The sequence below is a fragment of the Actinia tenebrosa genome, unplaced genomic scaffold (genome assembly GCF_029948245.1).
Source record: "Actinia tenebrosa isolate PJP-AT-01 unplaced genomic scaffold, QUT_ActTen_1.0 PGA_scaffold6__47_contigs__length_16458017, whole genome shotgun sequence".
Taxonomy (NCBI): Eukaryota; Metazoa; Cnidaria; class Anthozoa; order Actiniaria; family Actiniidae; genus Actinia; species Actinia tenebrosa.
Genome location: NW_028292583.1, coordinates 10219615 through 10236969, shown reverse-complemented (window position 1 = coordinate 10236969; position 17355 = coordinate 10219615). Strand labels below are relative to the sequence as shown.

At 39.9% G+C, this 17355-nt stretch overlaps 1 protein-coding gene across 2 annotated transcripts; it reads right to left on the bottom strand.

Moving 5' to 3' along the window:
* Window position 1: 1 nt before the first annotated feature.
* LOC116300000 (VWFA and cache domain-containing protein 1) lies at window positions 2-16197 on the bottom strand. 2 transcript variants are annotated; one of them, XM_031708737.2, is made up of 26 exons: window positions 15247-16184; window positions 13920-14067; window positions 13484-13610; window positions 12775-12842; window positions 12596-12697; window positions 11976-12357; window positions 11742-11890; window positions 11492-11647; window positions 11071-11205; window positions 10312-10429; window positions 9985-10084; window positions 9811-9894; window positions 9020-9139; window positions 8502-8598; window positions 8030-8082; window positions 7632-7740; window positions 6825-7022; window positions 5889-5948; window positions 5546-5624; window positions 4836-4932; window positions 4111-4206; window positions 3299-3449; window positions 2651-2811; window positions 2170-2320; window positions 1362-1545; window positions 2-1292 (listed from the first exon to the last, which is right to left on the bottom strand). In XM_031708737.2, exons 1-26 carry the CDS (start codon window positions 15852-15854, stop codon window positions 142-144), a joined length of 4884 nt encoding a protein of 1627 aa, XP_031564597.2. In that variant the 5' UTR covers window positions 15855-16184; the 3' UTR covers window positions 2-141. The 2 variants fall into 2 exon arrangements, with proteins under 2 accessions (XP_031564597.2, XP_031564600.2); XM_031708740.2 differs by lacking the exon at window positions 2-1292 and having other exon boundaries at window positions 1362-1478; window positions 15247-16197.
* Between the last annotated feature and the right edge of the window lie 1158 nt (window positions 16198-17355).

Genomic DNA, 17355 nt, shown 5'->3' with positions numbered 1-17355 from the left:
ATTCAGATAAATAGCTATAATTAATTTTCATAACCATAATATACACATTTTTCCTGCTTTTTATAGTTTTTTCTGTTTGTAAATGATACAACTAAATTTTGTATTAGTTTGACTATAATATAATTAGTTTTTGATGAAAATCTAAATAAGCGAAGAAATTCTGCTTGCTAAACCAGGACTTTTCGATTTAGCCCAAGCGTTTACCGGCCTATTGTGTTCCAAAATGGTCGCATCAAAATCATTTCTTTGCTGCGCCCTTAAAGTCGGTACGCCGCCTTGCGTAGCAAGCAACGACCGAGGGTGTGACGCACTGGGAATTTGATAACTTTGTATTCTATTCGTGTTGTCTTGGATACGAAACGTTGCCATGGAAATGTCTTTGTTGCTTAGACTTCGGCGATATTTTCCTTTAACCGGCGTGTCCTGATTTCCAGCAACAATTGTATCAATGTCGCAATCAATAAATCCTCGTTTGAATGGAGGTTTCTTTATCGAGCTAGAAGCACTAGTCATATTTTCAGTTTCTCTTTCGTAATTTGCTATTTTCTCCTGGCTTTTATTCGCTGAAGAGAGTGCTTCACCATCTTCTTCTTCTTCAGAAAACTTGGCTGATAAACCAACCAAATGTTTTCTTTCCTGGCGTTTCTTTTCTTTGAGTTTTTGCACGCTTTCCTTCCAGGCCAACTTCTGTTTTCCACTATCTTTCATCTCTAGATAATTCATCCTAGTTCGTTCAGAATTTTGACTTTTTTCAAATACTAAACTCGCTCTGTGTCCTAAGTATGGTTTTGCTCGTGGTTCAGAAAGATCAGGTCTTGGTTGTAGTGGATTCTGTTGTCGACCCCTTGAAAACTCAGGGACAACTTGCATCGACTCAACCGTGCCTCGCCTATTGTATGAAGGGTTGACAAAGCTTGAAGTGTAATTAGGTAGAGGAGAAGGTGGGCCTTTGTCTAAAAGTTGATTGCTATCCTCCAAACTCACTTCATCTATTTCCGTCTCAGGGGTCGCTGCGGTTTGACGAGATGCAGCCGTCTTTTTACGCTTACGAACAGCCAAAAAGAAGACCGCAATAGGACAACACGAAGCAAGCCCAAGAGCTGTGAAGACGACGATATATACTTCTGTAGGTATAAGGCCTGATTTCTTTTTCGGTTCAAATTTTTTCGTTGCAATAGGTAAGGTGAAATCTTTTGTTATGGGGGGTAGGGTAAGGAGTGAGTCGTCGCTTGGATGGACTGATGGCGATGTGGTCGATGGCGATGATGTGGATGGCGATGATGTGGATGGCTCTGCAATAAATTGAAAAAACTTTCGTAAATCTCGATAAAATAGATATATTGTTTCGCTCAGAAAAGTACCTGTCGGATCGCAGTAATAATCAAAAGATCCCTTGGTAAATATTCCTGTAGCGAAGACTTGTGTATTCGCGATTTGAACGAAGAGTCTATTATTTTGGACAGCTTCGGTCAGGTTCTCTGCAATGTCGTTCATAGAAAATCTTAAAACATGTCCCTCATTTGATAAGTTGAAAGAAATTAGACTCTGCAATTCAATGAAAATAGAAGTAAGTTAAACTTGAGCACTTTTTCTATTTATATATCTATTTGGGATATTTTGCCCACAAGCTGGTGCTGCACAACATAATCTTGCAAAGGGTATCAAGGGTAGCATAGCGCGGTAGCACACTCGCTTCTCACCTCTGGGTCACACCTCTGGGTATTAACAAAAGGAATACAAGTTTGCCTCATTGGATTAAGAAAACGAGTACCGATTGCACGCGCAAGTCGTACCTTGTTAAATTTGCCAAGAGATTGTTACAAGACTACTTGTCCGACGATGGAAAACTTAATGAGAAAAAGCCAATTCAGTTTTACATATTTGTGTTCACCGTACTTTCCGTTTTACTATTGAGCAACACTTGAAGGGTTGCCTTGCAATACTCACGCGCAAGAAGGTTGAAATCTACCGAAAACGACTGCTGGATTCTCAGTAGAGCAGATTTCTCATGCATTAATTTTACAAACAATACCCGGGGGTCGTGCCGTGTCCAGCATTCTGATTGGATAAATAGCAATCAGCGCTGTGATTCGTTCAACATGTACCGTGTCGTGTATCGTGATTTTGCGCACCCATATTGTGTATAAAAAGATGATTTTTTGATATTACCTTCGTCAAATGAATACCACGGGTCTTACTAGCTAGAGACTCCCCAAGTAATCTATAGACAGCATCTTGTAAACTCTTTGTCGCTTCTCGTATCTGTTCATCCGTTAAAGGTGTGACTGGCCATGGATGCATATTTAGCTGGATCTGTAAACTGAAAATGTGGATAAATCAATAATTACACGAGCAACATAGCACATGTCATAAGGCCCATGTCTTAAAGAAGGATGTTTGACTGCGGGCTCAACTATAATATAGCTTTGCGCATGCGCAGCTTCGAGTAGCAGATCTTAAATGAATGAGTACAATAAAAGTTTTACGCGATCACATGCCGGCAGCCATGTCGGATGACAGGAGCAATACCATCGTTTTACATGAGAAAGAATTAAATTCCCAAAAGGGGTTTTATGGTTCTGCCATCTAACATGCCGTGACCATGTAAGAGCTCTGTTCAACTTTCTCGACCAAGTATTTATTTCCCTACTCAGTGTACTCCCTGGAACTCTTGGCAGTATAAACTCGTTTAACATTGGTTGTTGGACCAATACTGAAAGATCTTGCTTCAACTGCTGCCTTGATTTTATCGCGGTGACTTAACACAGGTATCCCATCTGTTGTACCGTGTATGGTGATGCCTATTCCTGTCTGCAATGATAAAGGAACACAGCCTACCATTATGTTATCAATAGTCCCTTTCACAGTTCCCTGCGCCATCTTGAAAAATGCCCGTGCCTTTGCATCGAAGCGAAACGAATGGTGAGCTTGCAATGATAGAGACCTTTTTCAACACCTTAAACAATTATTCACACCGCAATGCCTTTTTCTCTCAATAGTCCCCTTCACAGTTCCCTGCGCCATCTTGAAAGGTAGCCGTGCCTTTGCATAGAAGCGAGACGAACTCTGAGCTTGCAATGGTAGATGCATGTGAACAATTGTCCAAGGTGTTAAAAAAGGTCGTAGCAGGTAAATGATATGAAAATATCTGAGAAGCTTTTCAAAAGGTAATAGAATGAAATGCATGCTCATTCAAGGTAACGATGAAAACGTGGTCATGTCATGATGCTTAATTAATTGTACGCATTTATCGTAGCCATAAATTAAAAAGTCGGCGGTTGCAGTATCATGAATTTACCTTGTTATATTCAGGGCTATCCAACGCAGTCGTTGTTAGTTGAGGTGACACCTTCAACACAGTTTCGACGAAAGATTTTCCAAGCTTGAACTTTTGTGATGAAGACAGCTTGGTGAAGTCGTTGCATGGAAAGAGAATGAGTAACTTTATTCTACGAAAAAAATATAATAATGATGGATAATCGTATAGCTTTTGATGATATAGTATGAAAAAGGATTCAAGATCGCCATGTTTTGGAGCAAACCAATAGTTGTTTTCTCCTTATTGCAATCTTTTGAAAATCTCTTTTCATACAAAGACATTGCATCGTTTCTTCCCTACAATGCAACATTGCTGCCATGCGTGCCATTGTATATAAAATCACGTTAGAACAAGTCTTTTCTTACATGCAGATAATAGACAATACAGTAGTTTTCGTATGAGTGGGAAATATACGGTACTGACTTACAGCACACACACGGTACGAAATGCCGTAACATTGGAATGGCTTCCCATAAGAATGGTTCATCGTATGAGTGGGAAACGTACAGTACTGACTTATAGGACATACATGATACGACATACCGTAACATTGAAATACTTCCCATAAGAATGGTTATCCTACGAGTGGGAAACGTACTGTGTTGGCTTACAGCACGCACACGGTAAGACATGCCGTAACATTGAAATTCTTTTCCACTGTCTTCTATTTTGATCTAATCACAACGCGTATTCATAGATACGGTAAGATACAGTATGACTATAGTAACGCTATGAATTTACCGTATTGTGTCCCACTCACACGAAAACAATACAGGACAAGATCAACAAACCTTTGACCAGTTCTGCAGATTTTGCTACATGTTGGAAGAGTGGAATGACGACACCAATGACATGTACTTGAAGCATTACAATCGATCTCGTTAGTACTGGAAGAAAAAAACCCAACAATATTAATACGTTGTTTTCTCATTATATTCAGCAGAGAGATTTTAAAGGAATCTTTCGGTAGCCTTTCCCAACATGCGCGTCGCATAGATTGATATTTTTCGTTCCATGAGCCTGCCTTTCTCTTAGTCAGCACCGTTTTTCGTTCCAACGCATGCGCAATAAAATTAATAGATATTAGTGACATTGGGCCAATCACAGCGTGCGTTGAGTCGTCACCGCGGTCACGTACAAAGCGCGCCAGGCAATGTTTATCGCAAGTATGTTTTTCATATCCAACCAAACTCGAGCGTAACATTTATTACTTATCCTAAAAAACACACGAATATATCCTTTTCGAGTTCCAAATTAACTCTGTGTTCCTGGATTGTAGATTTGTTTACTCAGACTTAGCTTTGCATCAGTGTCTTATTATTCACAAATACCAACGGTAAAGTAAAGAATGAACAATTTCAACAATACAAACACTTTGAAATTCCATTGACTTTCACTGGAACTCGTCAATATTCTACACAAAATCGAGGCTAGCCCCGAGCAACAGAGAGCTCGAAACTGGAGTATTAATCAAGCGTTTAAAAAATTTGTCCCTTTTTAAAGCAAGTGTACTTACAGAGATTTACAAGGTGTTGGACAGGATGGAACTTTCATTAAAGCATCCATATTGGTTCTTACTCCAACTGCGGTGTCACGAGGCTTCGGGATGGATGCTATATAAAAGAACGATATATTCATATGTTACCAGCTAGTATGTGTGATAAAGGCCCTTGCACCACATCGATCTCAATCTAGGGGTCAAGACAAAAGGATACCATTTTCGAGTTCCAAATTACCGCTGTGTTCCTTGATTACAGACTCATTTACTCAGGGTTAGATTCGTATCAGTGTTTAAATTAACATTCACAATGACCAACGGTAAAGCAAAGAATGCACAACTTCAACAATACAAACACTTTGAAATTCCACGGACCGGCTTCACTGGAACACATCAGTGAATATTCTGCACAAAGTCAAGGCTAACCTGAGCAACTGAGAACTCGAAACTGGAGTTATATTCACTTCTTTTGACAATTGAATCTTTGGTGACATCAATATGTTGTTTCATTGTATTTACAGCCAAGTTTTAGAGTGGTTTTCATAAACCCGTGAAATACGCTTTAGCATATTTACCACTACTTCACTCTAATTCTTTTGTTTTCTATTTTGTTTATCTTACTATTACACTTAATTTAGTACACTTTGTTTCACGGGTTAATAAAAACCACTCTAGTGCAAGAAGTGTTAAAAACGGAAGACTTAAGGTAGTAGTTTCTGCAGTATTACCTGGACAGGGAATTCCAGTCCAAAGTCCAGTAACTGAGTTGGTACATTCATCATAGCGCATTGAACAGGTACAAGGACACTAGAAGATACAAAATGAAGGTTCGTGAGTATTCATTTTTAATACTATAGATACTATTAAATACTAGAGTTAAGTCACTAAACCCGTGAAATAGATATTAGACTAACATACTTTAGTAGATCCTAATTCGTTGTTTTCTTTTGTGTCTATTTGACTACTACACGTTGACTAGTATTTTTCATTTCACGGGTTAAATGCCTTCACTCTATACGACAAAGCCTGATAGACGAATATGATCATGTTTTTCAACGATATTTTTCTCACCTGGCATGGAGATAGATGTCCAGTACAGTTGGAACACTTAGCCTCACATTGATTACATTCCTACAACAACAGCAATAATGACAGTTACATTGTCAATCACGAGCTAGCCAGAGTCGTCCGGGCTTTTAGTCATTGGACTAGCGACGTAGCAATGCATTCATTTCCTTGACACCACAAGCTTTAAAACTACACATTTATGTCGAAACATTCTGCGAGAATAATAGGAAAGAGGCCGCGTGGTAATTAGACGCGCCTTAAGTACTGCTACGTAACAGTATTCATGCATCCTGTTGGTTGATCTGGGATATGCGGATTCATCTAGTTGGATTACCGGATCTAACAACAGTATAATGTTTCGACATAAATGTACAGCATAATTCTCTGTTATATAAACTGATTGGATTGTGGGATTGAATAGGTGGACAAGATCAAAATGCTCCACAATAGCCCACCTCCGGGAAGGTTTCAGTATGAGGCTACGTGGGCTATTGGCCTTTTCTGAGCTTAATAAACAGGATGCATTGTGGTCTAGTTTGGGCACAAACAACACCATATAAGACATGATGAACAAAAGATTTTTGTACCCAAGCTAGACCACAATGCACCCATGATCATGTTCGCATGTATGCACCATGATCTCAGAAAAGTTTTATTCCGTGCCTAATATTCAGCACCAGGAATCCTATGCGTGACGGAGAGGTTACCACTATTCCAGACACTCTATTATACTGAAGATATCTTATATAAAACTTGCGTATATATAGCTCGCGTTCTGATTGGTTGGGAGCGCGTGCTTTATGAGAGCACATAGCACGTTCTTGTGCTTGTTGTGCTGTGTACATGCAGTTGCAATGCACTTGGAGATTGGCAGAACACTCGAGAATTGTTTAGAAGTGTTTTACGCACGCTCGTTTTCTATTTCCTCATTATACCTACCGACACACCAATCTCGTTACATCCATACATGACCCGTGAGCGCACAACCAGTAGATAAGCATTTGTATTAGGTAAGGGAGTAAGTAGGTACTGACGGCATGGGGAAGTACCATTAGACGATGTAATACCATTACCAGGAAGAACCAGACTGTGGAACAACTGTACCACGTGGTCCTCCAGATTATTACACCAAGATGTCTGAAAAATGTTTAAAAAAAATATTATAAGGATGCATAAAACCTATGGGGGGGGGGGGGGGGGAACGAATGGGGTGGGGCGTTCATATCAAGTTATAAGGATGGATACACCCTTTGGGGGTAGGGCTTGGGTTAGGTTAGGCGTTAAGGGGTCGGTGTCCATACACGACTTTCAAAAAAAGGGCCGCCAAACTCGGTTGGGACAAGGGACAATTGAATGGAAGCGAGGTAAGTAAGGCCTCATTAGTAAACTAAGTCTACTCAGTACAATATTTTGTGTCAAAGTCATTCACCCTTACTTCAATAGACTCTTAAAAGAACTCGAATTGTGAAATGGTGAAATGAATGACTTTCACACAAAATATCGTACTGAGTAGACTTAGTTTACTAATGAGGCCTTACTTACCTCGCTTCCATTCAATTGTCCCTATAGTCCCAACCGAGTTTGCCGGCCATTTTTGAAAATCGTGTGTTCCAATTCCATCCAAGAGTCCTGCTGTATAAGTAACATTGGAATAACCGTATTCGGGGGTTTGAGGTAGCGAATGGCGGTGGAGTAAAGCCGGGACGTCCATGAGAAGGTGGTGAACTGACATGCCACTAATTGTACCTTAACAAAGTTGCCTTGTGAAGCTAAACTCGACGCCAGCCATGGAAACATCTGGGTCACGTGATGTGAAGTGACCTTATTTGGTCTAAATACATCCGTAATAACATACCTGTTGTTTTGTGCAAAATAAATTTATAGTTACCATAGTTTACACATGGTTTCATTTAAGGGAAATTTATTATGGAATATTATAATTCTAGCTTTTTTTCACTTTTTCTTTTTCAGGTTAAATTTGTGATTTTTAGTGACGTCACGCAACGCTGAGAAAGTGTTGCGTGACTAGTCGGTAGTCACAGACTCATTTACTCCGGTTTAACCTTGTTACAGACACAAAAGAAATAATACTCAAGGAGAAAACATATGTCAGGGTCTTTAGAAGGAGAATCCGCGCTTCTTACCCACTGTTGTCCATGATAAAGCAGTCTTGTTGGAGTTTATCGCACAATCCAGGCTGATGATAAAAGATGAGGATAAAACTCATGAAGATCTCAGACACTGCCCGAGTAAATGTGCACAGTACATATCAAAGAAAAGTTTTCCTATGAGCAGACGGACATATAGAGACTTTGCGCCAACACGTGACGGCAGCCATGACAGGAGACAGGAACAATTGAATCTGGTCTAATCTGATTTACAAGAGAAAGAATTCAGTTTCCCAGGGGAAAAGACTCCATTGTTGTCTCTACGGTCATGGCTGCCATCACGTGATGGTGCAAAGCCTCTATAGGACGTACGTTGCGCAACCTTTCCAAGCACATAAATGGCTTCCCATTGTAGTCGCTCGCTTCATCCAATGAAAGATTGCGGTTAAGGTAAAAAACGGTACGGCTACTCGTAGAAAAACCGCTCTAAATCTCAACCCAAACTTACGATACGTGTTAGAAGAATCTCGTTAAATGAAGTCTGCGAGAGCTGTATGCCGATGACACCAGCGATTTGACTGGATGATGGGATACCTGTGTTGCATCTAGTAAAGAAAACAAGTGCAGACATGAAGTACCCCCCAGGGAAACATTTTATAGGTGATACACTTGCTTTACAGTGCAACTAGTATAACGGGGCCACTGACTTACACAGCTAACCAATCAAAATGTAGGAATGAAAGCAATGCATTACAACTTTGAATAGTTGAGCAAATCAGAAAAAAATAGATTGAACGAGAACGGTAATTTGACCGTTCAACAACCAGATAGCCATCTTCATTTTCTCGTGGAAATAAAAGGATATGTGGAAAGGCTATTTGTTTTCTGTTGGTTTTCATTTTTCCTCCACCACCCAAGGTTGGAATGTACTGTTTTCATTCTACATTTTGATTGGCTCTCGCGGTTTCGGTAGCTGCACTGTTAATACCTCACACTAGTTTTTAGCTAATTATCTCTCGTTAATACCTTGGAGCACTGAAAGTCGTTACCAAGGACAGCAAGCTGCCTGGGATTTGTAGACCACTAGAGTTGGACGACGGACGTGATATTGTTAGGTGCCCTGCGTTACTGACAGCTCGTGTGTACCTAAAACAGCATACGAAATCGTTAATTGCAGCTTACTTGGGAATTCTTAAGCTTGGGGTGCAGTGCGACCACGTGACTCAAAATCCCTTGAGAAATAAATACCAATGAAACAGCCGCCATGTTGGTTGATATGATCTAACGATAGAAGTTAATGAGGAATGTGCATGCTTTGATATCGTCACCCAACATGGCGGCTATGACGTAACATGGTACACACACCTCTCACCTCTGAGGTCTCGGGTTCGATCTCTGGACTTGGCATTATATTTGAGTAGAGTTTGTTAGATCTCTCCCTTCATTCCAGGGTTTAATTTTCTCTGTAGAGTGGCGGATCCAGGATTTTCAAAGCGGGGTCCAGACCTAGACTGCGCATGCGTGCATTTCGACACAGGTAGTCCATGCAGTTGGTCGGGGAATGGCGATGATTGATTTGGCGATGTTTGGAATACAGTAAAACCCCGGTGAAAAAAAAAAAACGGGTGCAGCGGAACCCTTCGCACTACCCCTAGATCCGCCACTGCTGCATTCTCCGGTTTTCTTTCCTCTGCAAAAGCTAACAAGCTAATTTCAAATTTGATCTGTGAGTTTGCCGTGCCCTGATTTTGATCAGCCTTAACTCGTCTGTACACCAAAACCTAAGGTGGAATACTGAGTAAATCTTTTATCCTTACCATGGCTGCCTAAGGTGTGAGTGGGTCTTCTGTAGTCTAATACCAGGAAACACACGAAACACGCCGCTATTTGTAGCTACAAACCTTGTCAGTTAAGAAAGAGAAAGAGAGAGAAAGAAAAAAGCGTTATTCCATAAATGCATGTATACAGCGTATGAGTATGATTTTTTTTACCTCCATTCTACCACGCTGGGGTTCCTGTGCACAGACTCGTTCCAGGTCTTTTCTAGCTGTGCGGTCAACATGACGTCCACTCGAACAGACTCGCTCAAATCTACGATAGGGTGGATGGTTGATCCTTGGTTGATTAGGAGTTTTTAACTTAGAAAAGGAAACAAAAAAAAAAAAACAAAAAAAAAAAAACAACGAAGAATAAAGAAAAGAAGGAAAAAAGAGAGAGAAGAAGGGAAGATGAAGAAGAAAAAAGCAAACAAACAGGAAAGGAATAAAGTAAAACTCTGAGAAGGAAGGTGATCAATGGCGGTTCAAAGACGATTGTACCTGGATACTTAGCTTGTGGCGATTGGTCGTTAAAGAACGTTTCCATGGAATCGACACTTGTCAGAGTCTCGGGTGTAGCGACATACCGCGAACTGTCGTTGAACGCTTCTGGAGCAAGCTGTGTACGTGTTATATAGAAATCGAAAATTATAAAGTTATTAGCTAATAGACATCTTCTGCTTGGACGTAATGTTTTCCTATTTCAGACCAGGTGTAATTCTCTTGAGTATAAGATTCTTTGTTTGAGTTGTATCCATATTCATGTATCTTCTCATGTGCAACCGTTAAACAAAGAAATGATACTCTATAGGGAATGACACATGGTCTTGAGAATAAGATTTCTTTGTTTGAGTTGTATTCATATTCATGTGTCTTCTCATGTGCAGCCGTTAAACAAAGAAATGATACTCTAGGGAATGACACATGGTCTTGAGAATAAGATTTCTTTGTTTGAGTTGTATCCATATTCATGTGTCTTCTCATGTGCAGCCGTTAAACAAAGAAATGATACTCTAGGGAATGACATTTGGTCTTGAGAATAAGATTTCTTTGTTTGAGTTGTATTCATATTCATGTGTCTTCTCATGTGCAGCCAACAAATAAGGAAATGATACTCTAGGAAAGGAAATGAAATTGGAAAACATTACGCCAAAGCTAGCTAAAGAGGTCCATTCTAGTTCAAGTCTTTTATTTTACGCGAAAATTAAAATTATCATCTTGATATAGGCTGCAATATACCGTCCTTAGCTAGAGACTCACCTTGACTGTGGAAAAAAGCCTTGACAACAAGTAGCCATTCATGTTACACACAGGGGTAGTGGAGAGGTCGATTTTGTTCATTGTCAGATCCAGTCGATGGTAGTGTGACTTGATTTGAGGGCTCAGAGCCACAAACTGAGGAAAGTTATATTCAATTAAAAATGCACTAAAGAATAAGAAGACAGAAAGAACAATATGCTGCGAAAGGCCGAGGGGGTCATATTTTTACGGAGGGGAGGGGGGTACGGCAGCCATGTTGGAAGGCAAGACAATGCAATGATTTCGCGGGACAATAGATTTCATTTCCCAAAGATAACAAATCTATTGTTTTGCCTCACAATATGGTCTCCGTGGAACCACTTCTTCTTTATTTTTTACCACTTGTTTATAGCAACAGAAAATCAGAGTCTGCAGTTCATACCTTGTGTGATTCAGCGGTTTGTATGTGATCTCTTGCAGTCACCAGTAACACGATGTAAGGACTTCCACGAACAGGCCTCCACATGTAAGTAGCATTAACCATGACTGTTTGGACTCCGTCTGTCTGTGGATCCCCTCGAGACGAGGACATGTAAGCCTAGAAGTTATAGATAAAGTTATAGATGGATGGGTGGATGGGTGGATGGATGGATGGATGGATGGATGGATATAATAGAAAATATCCTGCCCACCTTCATATGTGCACTTCCAGGATTTCCACTAGTAATCTTCTGCAACATGTCTTCTTTAACACTCGGTTCATACAAAGACAAAGACTGAAACACTGGGTCAGCAACGTAATCCGTTGGCTTGGGAACACTTGGGTGGATAATAGTTCGACCTGTTTGGAGAAGACGCAACGATAAGAAATGGTGCCACATAAAATCGAAGAGCAAGCAAGCAAGCAAGCAAGCAAGCAATATTACCTTTCGTATCTATGACTGCAACGTAAGCCAGACCATCAGACGCCGAGTACTTTACGGCTTCCTTCAACAACTCACTGATAGCCACATCCTGAGCCACCACGCCTATGACGTCATTACGTGAACCAAGACAAGCCGCTGACATAGTAGTCACCAGGCCTAGATCTTTGTCTAGGCGAGGGAGAGATATAACAGGGCCATCTCGTATAGTACCGGGGATCTCTGAGTAATATTGACCCATAATTGACCGCAGCCCGGATGCGTCGGAGTCAAGGATATGTGTGAATTTTCCGCTGTTTTGATTGGCTATCTTTTGGAGTCTCTGTAAGGCATTGTTGTTGAGACCGCTTCCTAAGCCATACGTGTTGATTATCGTACGGTTTTGCTGTAAATATTTATCAATCGGTGAAATTTTACAATGCATTGGGGTACCTGTGTTAATGATGATGTTCATTTGGAGACTGGTTGGGATACCTGTGTAGCGTGTTGCGACAACTGAGTGGGAAGTGCTTAAGCGCCCCGCAGACCCCACAGCTCCAAGCCTTATGAACATCGGGCAGTAGAATACAAGGAAAGTATGGTATATATCGGGGTAATCAGTTACGTAATCAGGTCTGACTCACCATGTGATTTTGACCATGACGTATAGCTTCAAATATGGCGTTTTCAGCATCACGAGTTTCACCGTCAGTCAAGAAAAGAATAACACTCGTTGCATTTGAAGTCTAGGCAAAATATATCAAAGGAATATTTTTCAGTCACCTTACCACAGGGATCCCAACACCAATGACGTTATACCAACCTGGTTATGACGCTGACTTTCCAGCATCTTGAAGGCTTGAACGAAAGCAGGTACGTAGTTTGTCCCTCCTGAAAAACAACAATGCAATGCCAAAAAATAAATAACACGACCAAAGTTACCGTATAAAAAATACTGAAATCTTAATTGCCCTATTTCACTATGACGTCACATCAAAACAATCTATTGTTTAAACGCAAAGGATCATGGTCATCGGAGGGGGTCAAATCAACGCAGATTCACCGAAAATTGTTCTAAAACCCGTATCAATCCACGAAGAGAAATAGAATAGCCAGGAAACGCTCAGAATATTTTTTAGTACATATTAACACATATTATATCTGAAAACCAGGCCATTTTAGATTAAACTGTTTCGATAGGAGCAAATTTTGTTGAACTTTATATTGGATTTGGCGATTCTATCCCCCACATAAACAAGCAGTGACGTCATAGTGAAATAGGGCAACTAGACACATCTTGAGAATAAGATTATTTTTTTGAGTTGTTTCCATATTCATGTGTCTTCTCATGCACAACTATTAAACAAAGAAATGATTCTCTAGGGAATGAAACGTGGTCTGAAATGGAAAAACACTACGCCATAGCTACAGCCCAAGCTAATATGATCCTTGCATTCTTAGCAGCAGGATAACATTACCTTCATGTAAACTTCCTCCTCTGATTTGATTTACACAAGTTGTACATTACTTACCGCCTGGTTGGAGTCTTTTAACCCACGTCTTCAACTGGTTTATATTTGAGGGATTTGCTTGCGCGATAGCAGCACCAAAACAACCCGACGGTGCGGTAACTCTCGACGAGAACGCAATCACACCAATCTGCAAATAGTTGCAAAAAGAATGTCTTACGATAGGTTGGTCGAGCAATCTAACATCTTATTATTAATAATGTGCTCAGCCAAAATTGATTGTTAAGGGAATTGATCTTTTCTGAGAATTTTTAGGGAAGATTGGCAGGTAGGAGGACAAGTTTGCTTTAGTTGACGAGGATACGATTCCCGAGCTTAACAAATTGCTGAGGGTGCGTGCATTTTTTCATATCTCTATTTTAAAATTATATACATAACCCTTTATCTTTTGTTTCAAGCCGGTCTTATTATAGTATCATCAACATGTATTCTCCCTTACACTGTCATCAGCTCCTAATGTTTCTAACACTGTGATGCTTGCTTGACGTGCCAGCTCCATGCGTTCCCTGGTCTTCATAGAGAAACTTTTGTCAATGACCAAGACGACATTCACGTGCGCACGCGACACAGCATTGACGTACCACGATCTGAAAATGTCAATACACTGTGCATTAATAATAACAATAACCTAATCATAATAATGATAATATCTATTACTCAATGCGCAGTCAGATTTTGCTCATTTTTTGTAGCAATAGCCCCGAAATAAACTGAGAAAATTATAGCTGAAATCGATTCTTAATGCGCATTGGGAATTATCTAATATTAAATAAATTATTACTAATAATATCAGATAATATCTAATACTCAATGCGCAGTAAAAATTTGTTCTTTTTTGTGGCTGCGCAAAAGCCCCACGATAGAGAAGGAAATAAGAGAAAATTGATTGATGATATCAGTATAACTTTGAAACTTGAACAAATAACGCAAAGAAGAGTAGATGTTTATCATGTAGACGCTGAGCGCTTCATTTCCTAAAATAAAATGGACAAGCTACAAAATCTAACACAATCATATGACGTCAAAATTGTACAGTTCGAGACCATGGAACAAAAGTCTTTAAAAACAATAGCTGGACTATTATCTCGATTCAATCACATTCTTTTCCTGTTTACTTTTAAAAGATGCCGCGAGTGGTTTACGAATATAAAAGATACGTTGCACAACCGTCTTAAAAGAACTAGACGCATATCTGCGTGAACTCGGGCTTCATAGCAGAAAAACGAAAGAATTCTTCGTGAACACTGTCATCCTTCTGACGAAACCTTGCAAAATTCCGCCATTGCTCGACCATGTGCTTATGTGGCGCATACTACGCACGCGCATAGAACTTGCGCATGCGCTTTGAACGCAACTGCGATTTGTGACAGAACGCAAATAAAGCCCAATTTATACCTCGGGCATTTCTTCGAAAGCCCGAGTAAAAACTTTTTTCGAAGTGTTACAGACACTTTTAGATTTAGCAAACATTCCATGGAGACGTAGCGCTCAAAGAGCGGTTTTTAACACTTTTTCTTAAGCAACAAAATATTTTAAGTATTCTCTAATAAATATGAAGAGTACATTTATTTACGCGGTTTCATTTTAAAAATAGGTGGAAAATTTTTGATAATTTGGCCATGCAATTTTAGAATGATTTTTTTGCAATTTTTAGCATTTATGGAAATTTAGTTGGACTTAAATTGCATGTTTCCACTTAGTTATCTAAAGGAACAGGGGAAAAATTAGCTAAAACGTGAAGAGATAGTTGATTAACACTGACTTACTTGAATCTAGGGTCAAAAGCATTCGTGGAGTTACAGACTCTTGACGAAGATGGAAACTGCAAGTAATTTCCTTGCGATGACCCAAAATACTGCCAAGAAATTGTTGAAGAGACTTTGAAATTGCTTCTGAAAGTATTGAAGAGATTTTCCTTTTTACTCTGGTTGTAGGAAGGAAAGACATGGACGTTTTCGCAAGCTACAGAGGTGTTGACCTCGGCATGAAAACGAGCAATGTAAGGCAAGGGTCGCTGGAGATTAGTGCAACAATCTTGCACTTCAATTTTCATTTTTCCTTGTGTGCTGTTTCCTGCTTCATGGCTGGCAATCGATGCTTTTGAATTCATCAATGCAGTTTGAGTATCATTGAACCTTTTTTCAAAAGATAAAATTAATATATCAAGAAAGATATCCAGTTTTTCCTCAGACACTGTTGAACACGATGTCGTCTCGTATGCTTTTTCCAGCTGTTGTTTCCCAATGTTCTCTTCGAGAGTTGCATGTAACACTCGAGATATCTTTCTGGCTTGCTCACGAGTTTCCTCCATGTCAAATCCAAAAGACTGCGTATTCAAACTCCATAAAAGCACCACGAACAGAAAAGATGCCATGGCTTTTAACTGGACAACAGTATTAATATCATAACTTTGCAAAACGATCTTTTATTTGAAGCTTGAATGCCTTGAAGCAGGAAAGAGATGGAGCTACTTAAATACTATCATGTGACAGCTGATGACACTTGTTGCATGCTCTAATTCCACAAAGCAAATAACCTCTGTACTTTTATTGATTTTTTTCATCATTCCCGCAGATTTGAAGATCAGAAATAACTTAAAACAAATAAAAATTGCATGTCTTAGTAGTTCGGAACTTTACAAGTTATTGTTCTCTGCGCCAAATCTTTTTCTAAGCCTCTTGGACGTCTTGAAGGCAATGATAGGATCACATCTCACATTACAGATATATAAAACCCCTTTCCCTCGCTTTCAATGCCTTGGACTCTGCATGAATTGGAAGGACATGCCTATTAATGTCTCATAAAGGATTCATAGGCACTAATAATGATAGTGATAAGGTCAGACGCGAGCTTTAGCCCCTGTTTATTTTCCGTGATATTTTTCTTTACTTTGTTTACTTTTTCTAATGAGGCCTTTTTACAGAAAACACATTATTTCAGCATTTGATATTGTAATCAAAATTACATCATAAGACATTCTCAGCGTGTGTCCAACGTTCCATGTCATCTTGGCATGGATTAGAAGATAGGAGCGTATTGAGAATCTTGCTACCAATCACTGGTGCTCAAAATTCACGATAAAAAAGTGGCTAGACAAGTGCTTATGACGTGTGATGTGATTATGTCAAAGAGCTTTTGAGAACAAATAGAGTTTGCACACGAAAACGAAAGTACAGCACTTTTAAGAGGGGAGAGGAGAGGAGAGGAGAGGAGAGGAGAGGAGAGGAGAGGAGAGGAGTTCACAGAGGAGATTACGTTTAGCTAGAAGGGAATGGTTCAAGTCGAAGGGCCAGATGAATTAGAGGGGGATTTCCTGCCTAGTTGCGCTTTTGGGAGTGGGAGGGGAGGAGAAAGGGAAAAGGACCCCTTAAAAGCGCCGCTACGTGGTGGTGGTGAAGGTGGAAGGGGGGGGGGGGGGGGGGGGACGGGAAAAGTGAAACTACAAGAGATTTAGAAAGTGAGAGAAAAACTTAAGAGGAACTGAGACAAAAAAGATACAGAGTTTTAGAAAGGACTGGATCGGATTGAACTCGAGTCGACGAAGAAGAGAACCTTGTTCGAACCGAGCTAAATAACCGCGTACACGATGCATGTCATCTAATACATTTTCTTAGTTGTAAAGCTGTTGTCCCACGTAGTTTATTCATTCAATAGCCGTGCGTTTCGGCACGGTTTTTATGCTGTTATTTACTCAAAGCACTCCATTTGGAGTCGTCGAAATTGTCACTTTGCGACATCCGTTATAATATCTAAGCACTTTCTATAATAACAATTTTCACCAGAGGGGAAGCTATCAAATGGATTGCCAAAATTCTAATTGATTTCCAATTAAAATTTGCTTATAATAGCCTTTGTTTTGACCAATCGAATTTGAC

Bases quoted from the DNA above. Each gene is read 5' to 3' on its own strand.
- LOC116300000 (XM_031708737.2), bottom strand. From the start codon at position 15,854: ATGGCATCTTTTCTGTTCGTGGTGCTTTTATGGAGTTTGAATACGCAG. The intron at 8,083-8,501 runs GTAAGTTTGGGT...TTTTATCATCAG, and splicing joins AGATTCTTCTAACACGTATC to CCTGGATTGTGCGATAAACT. The intron at 1,293-1,361 runs GTACTTTTCTGA...AATTTATTGCAG, and splicing joins TTATTACTGCGATCCGACAG to AGCCATCCACATCATCGCCA.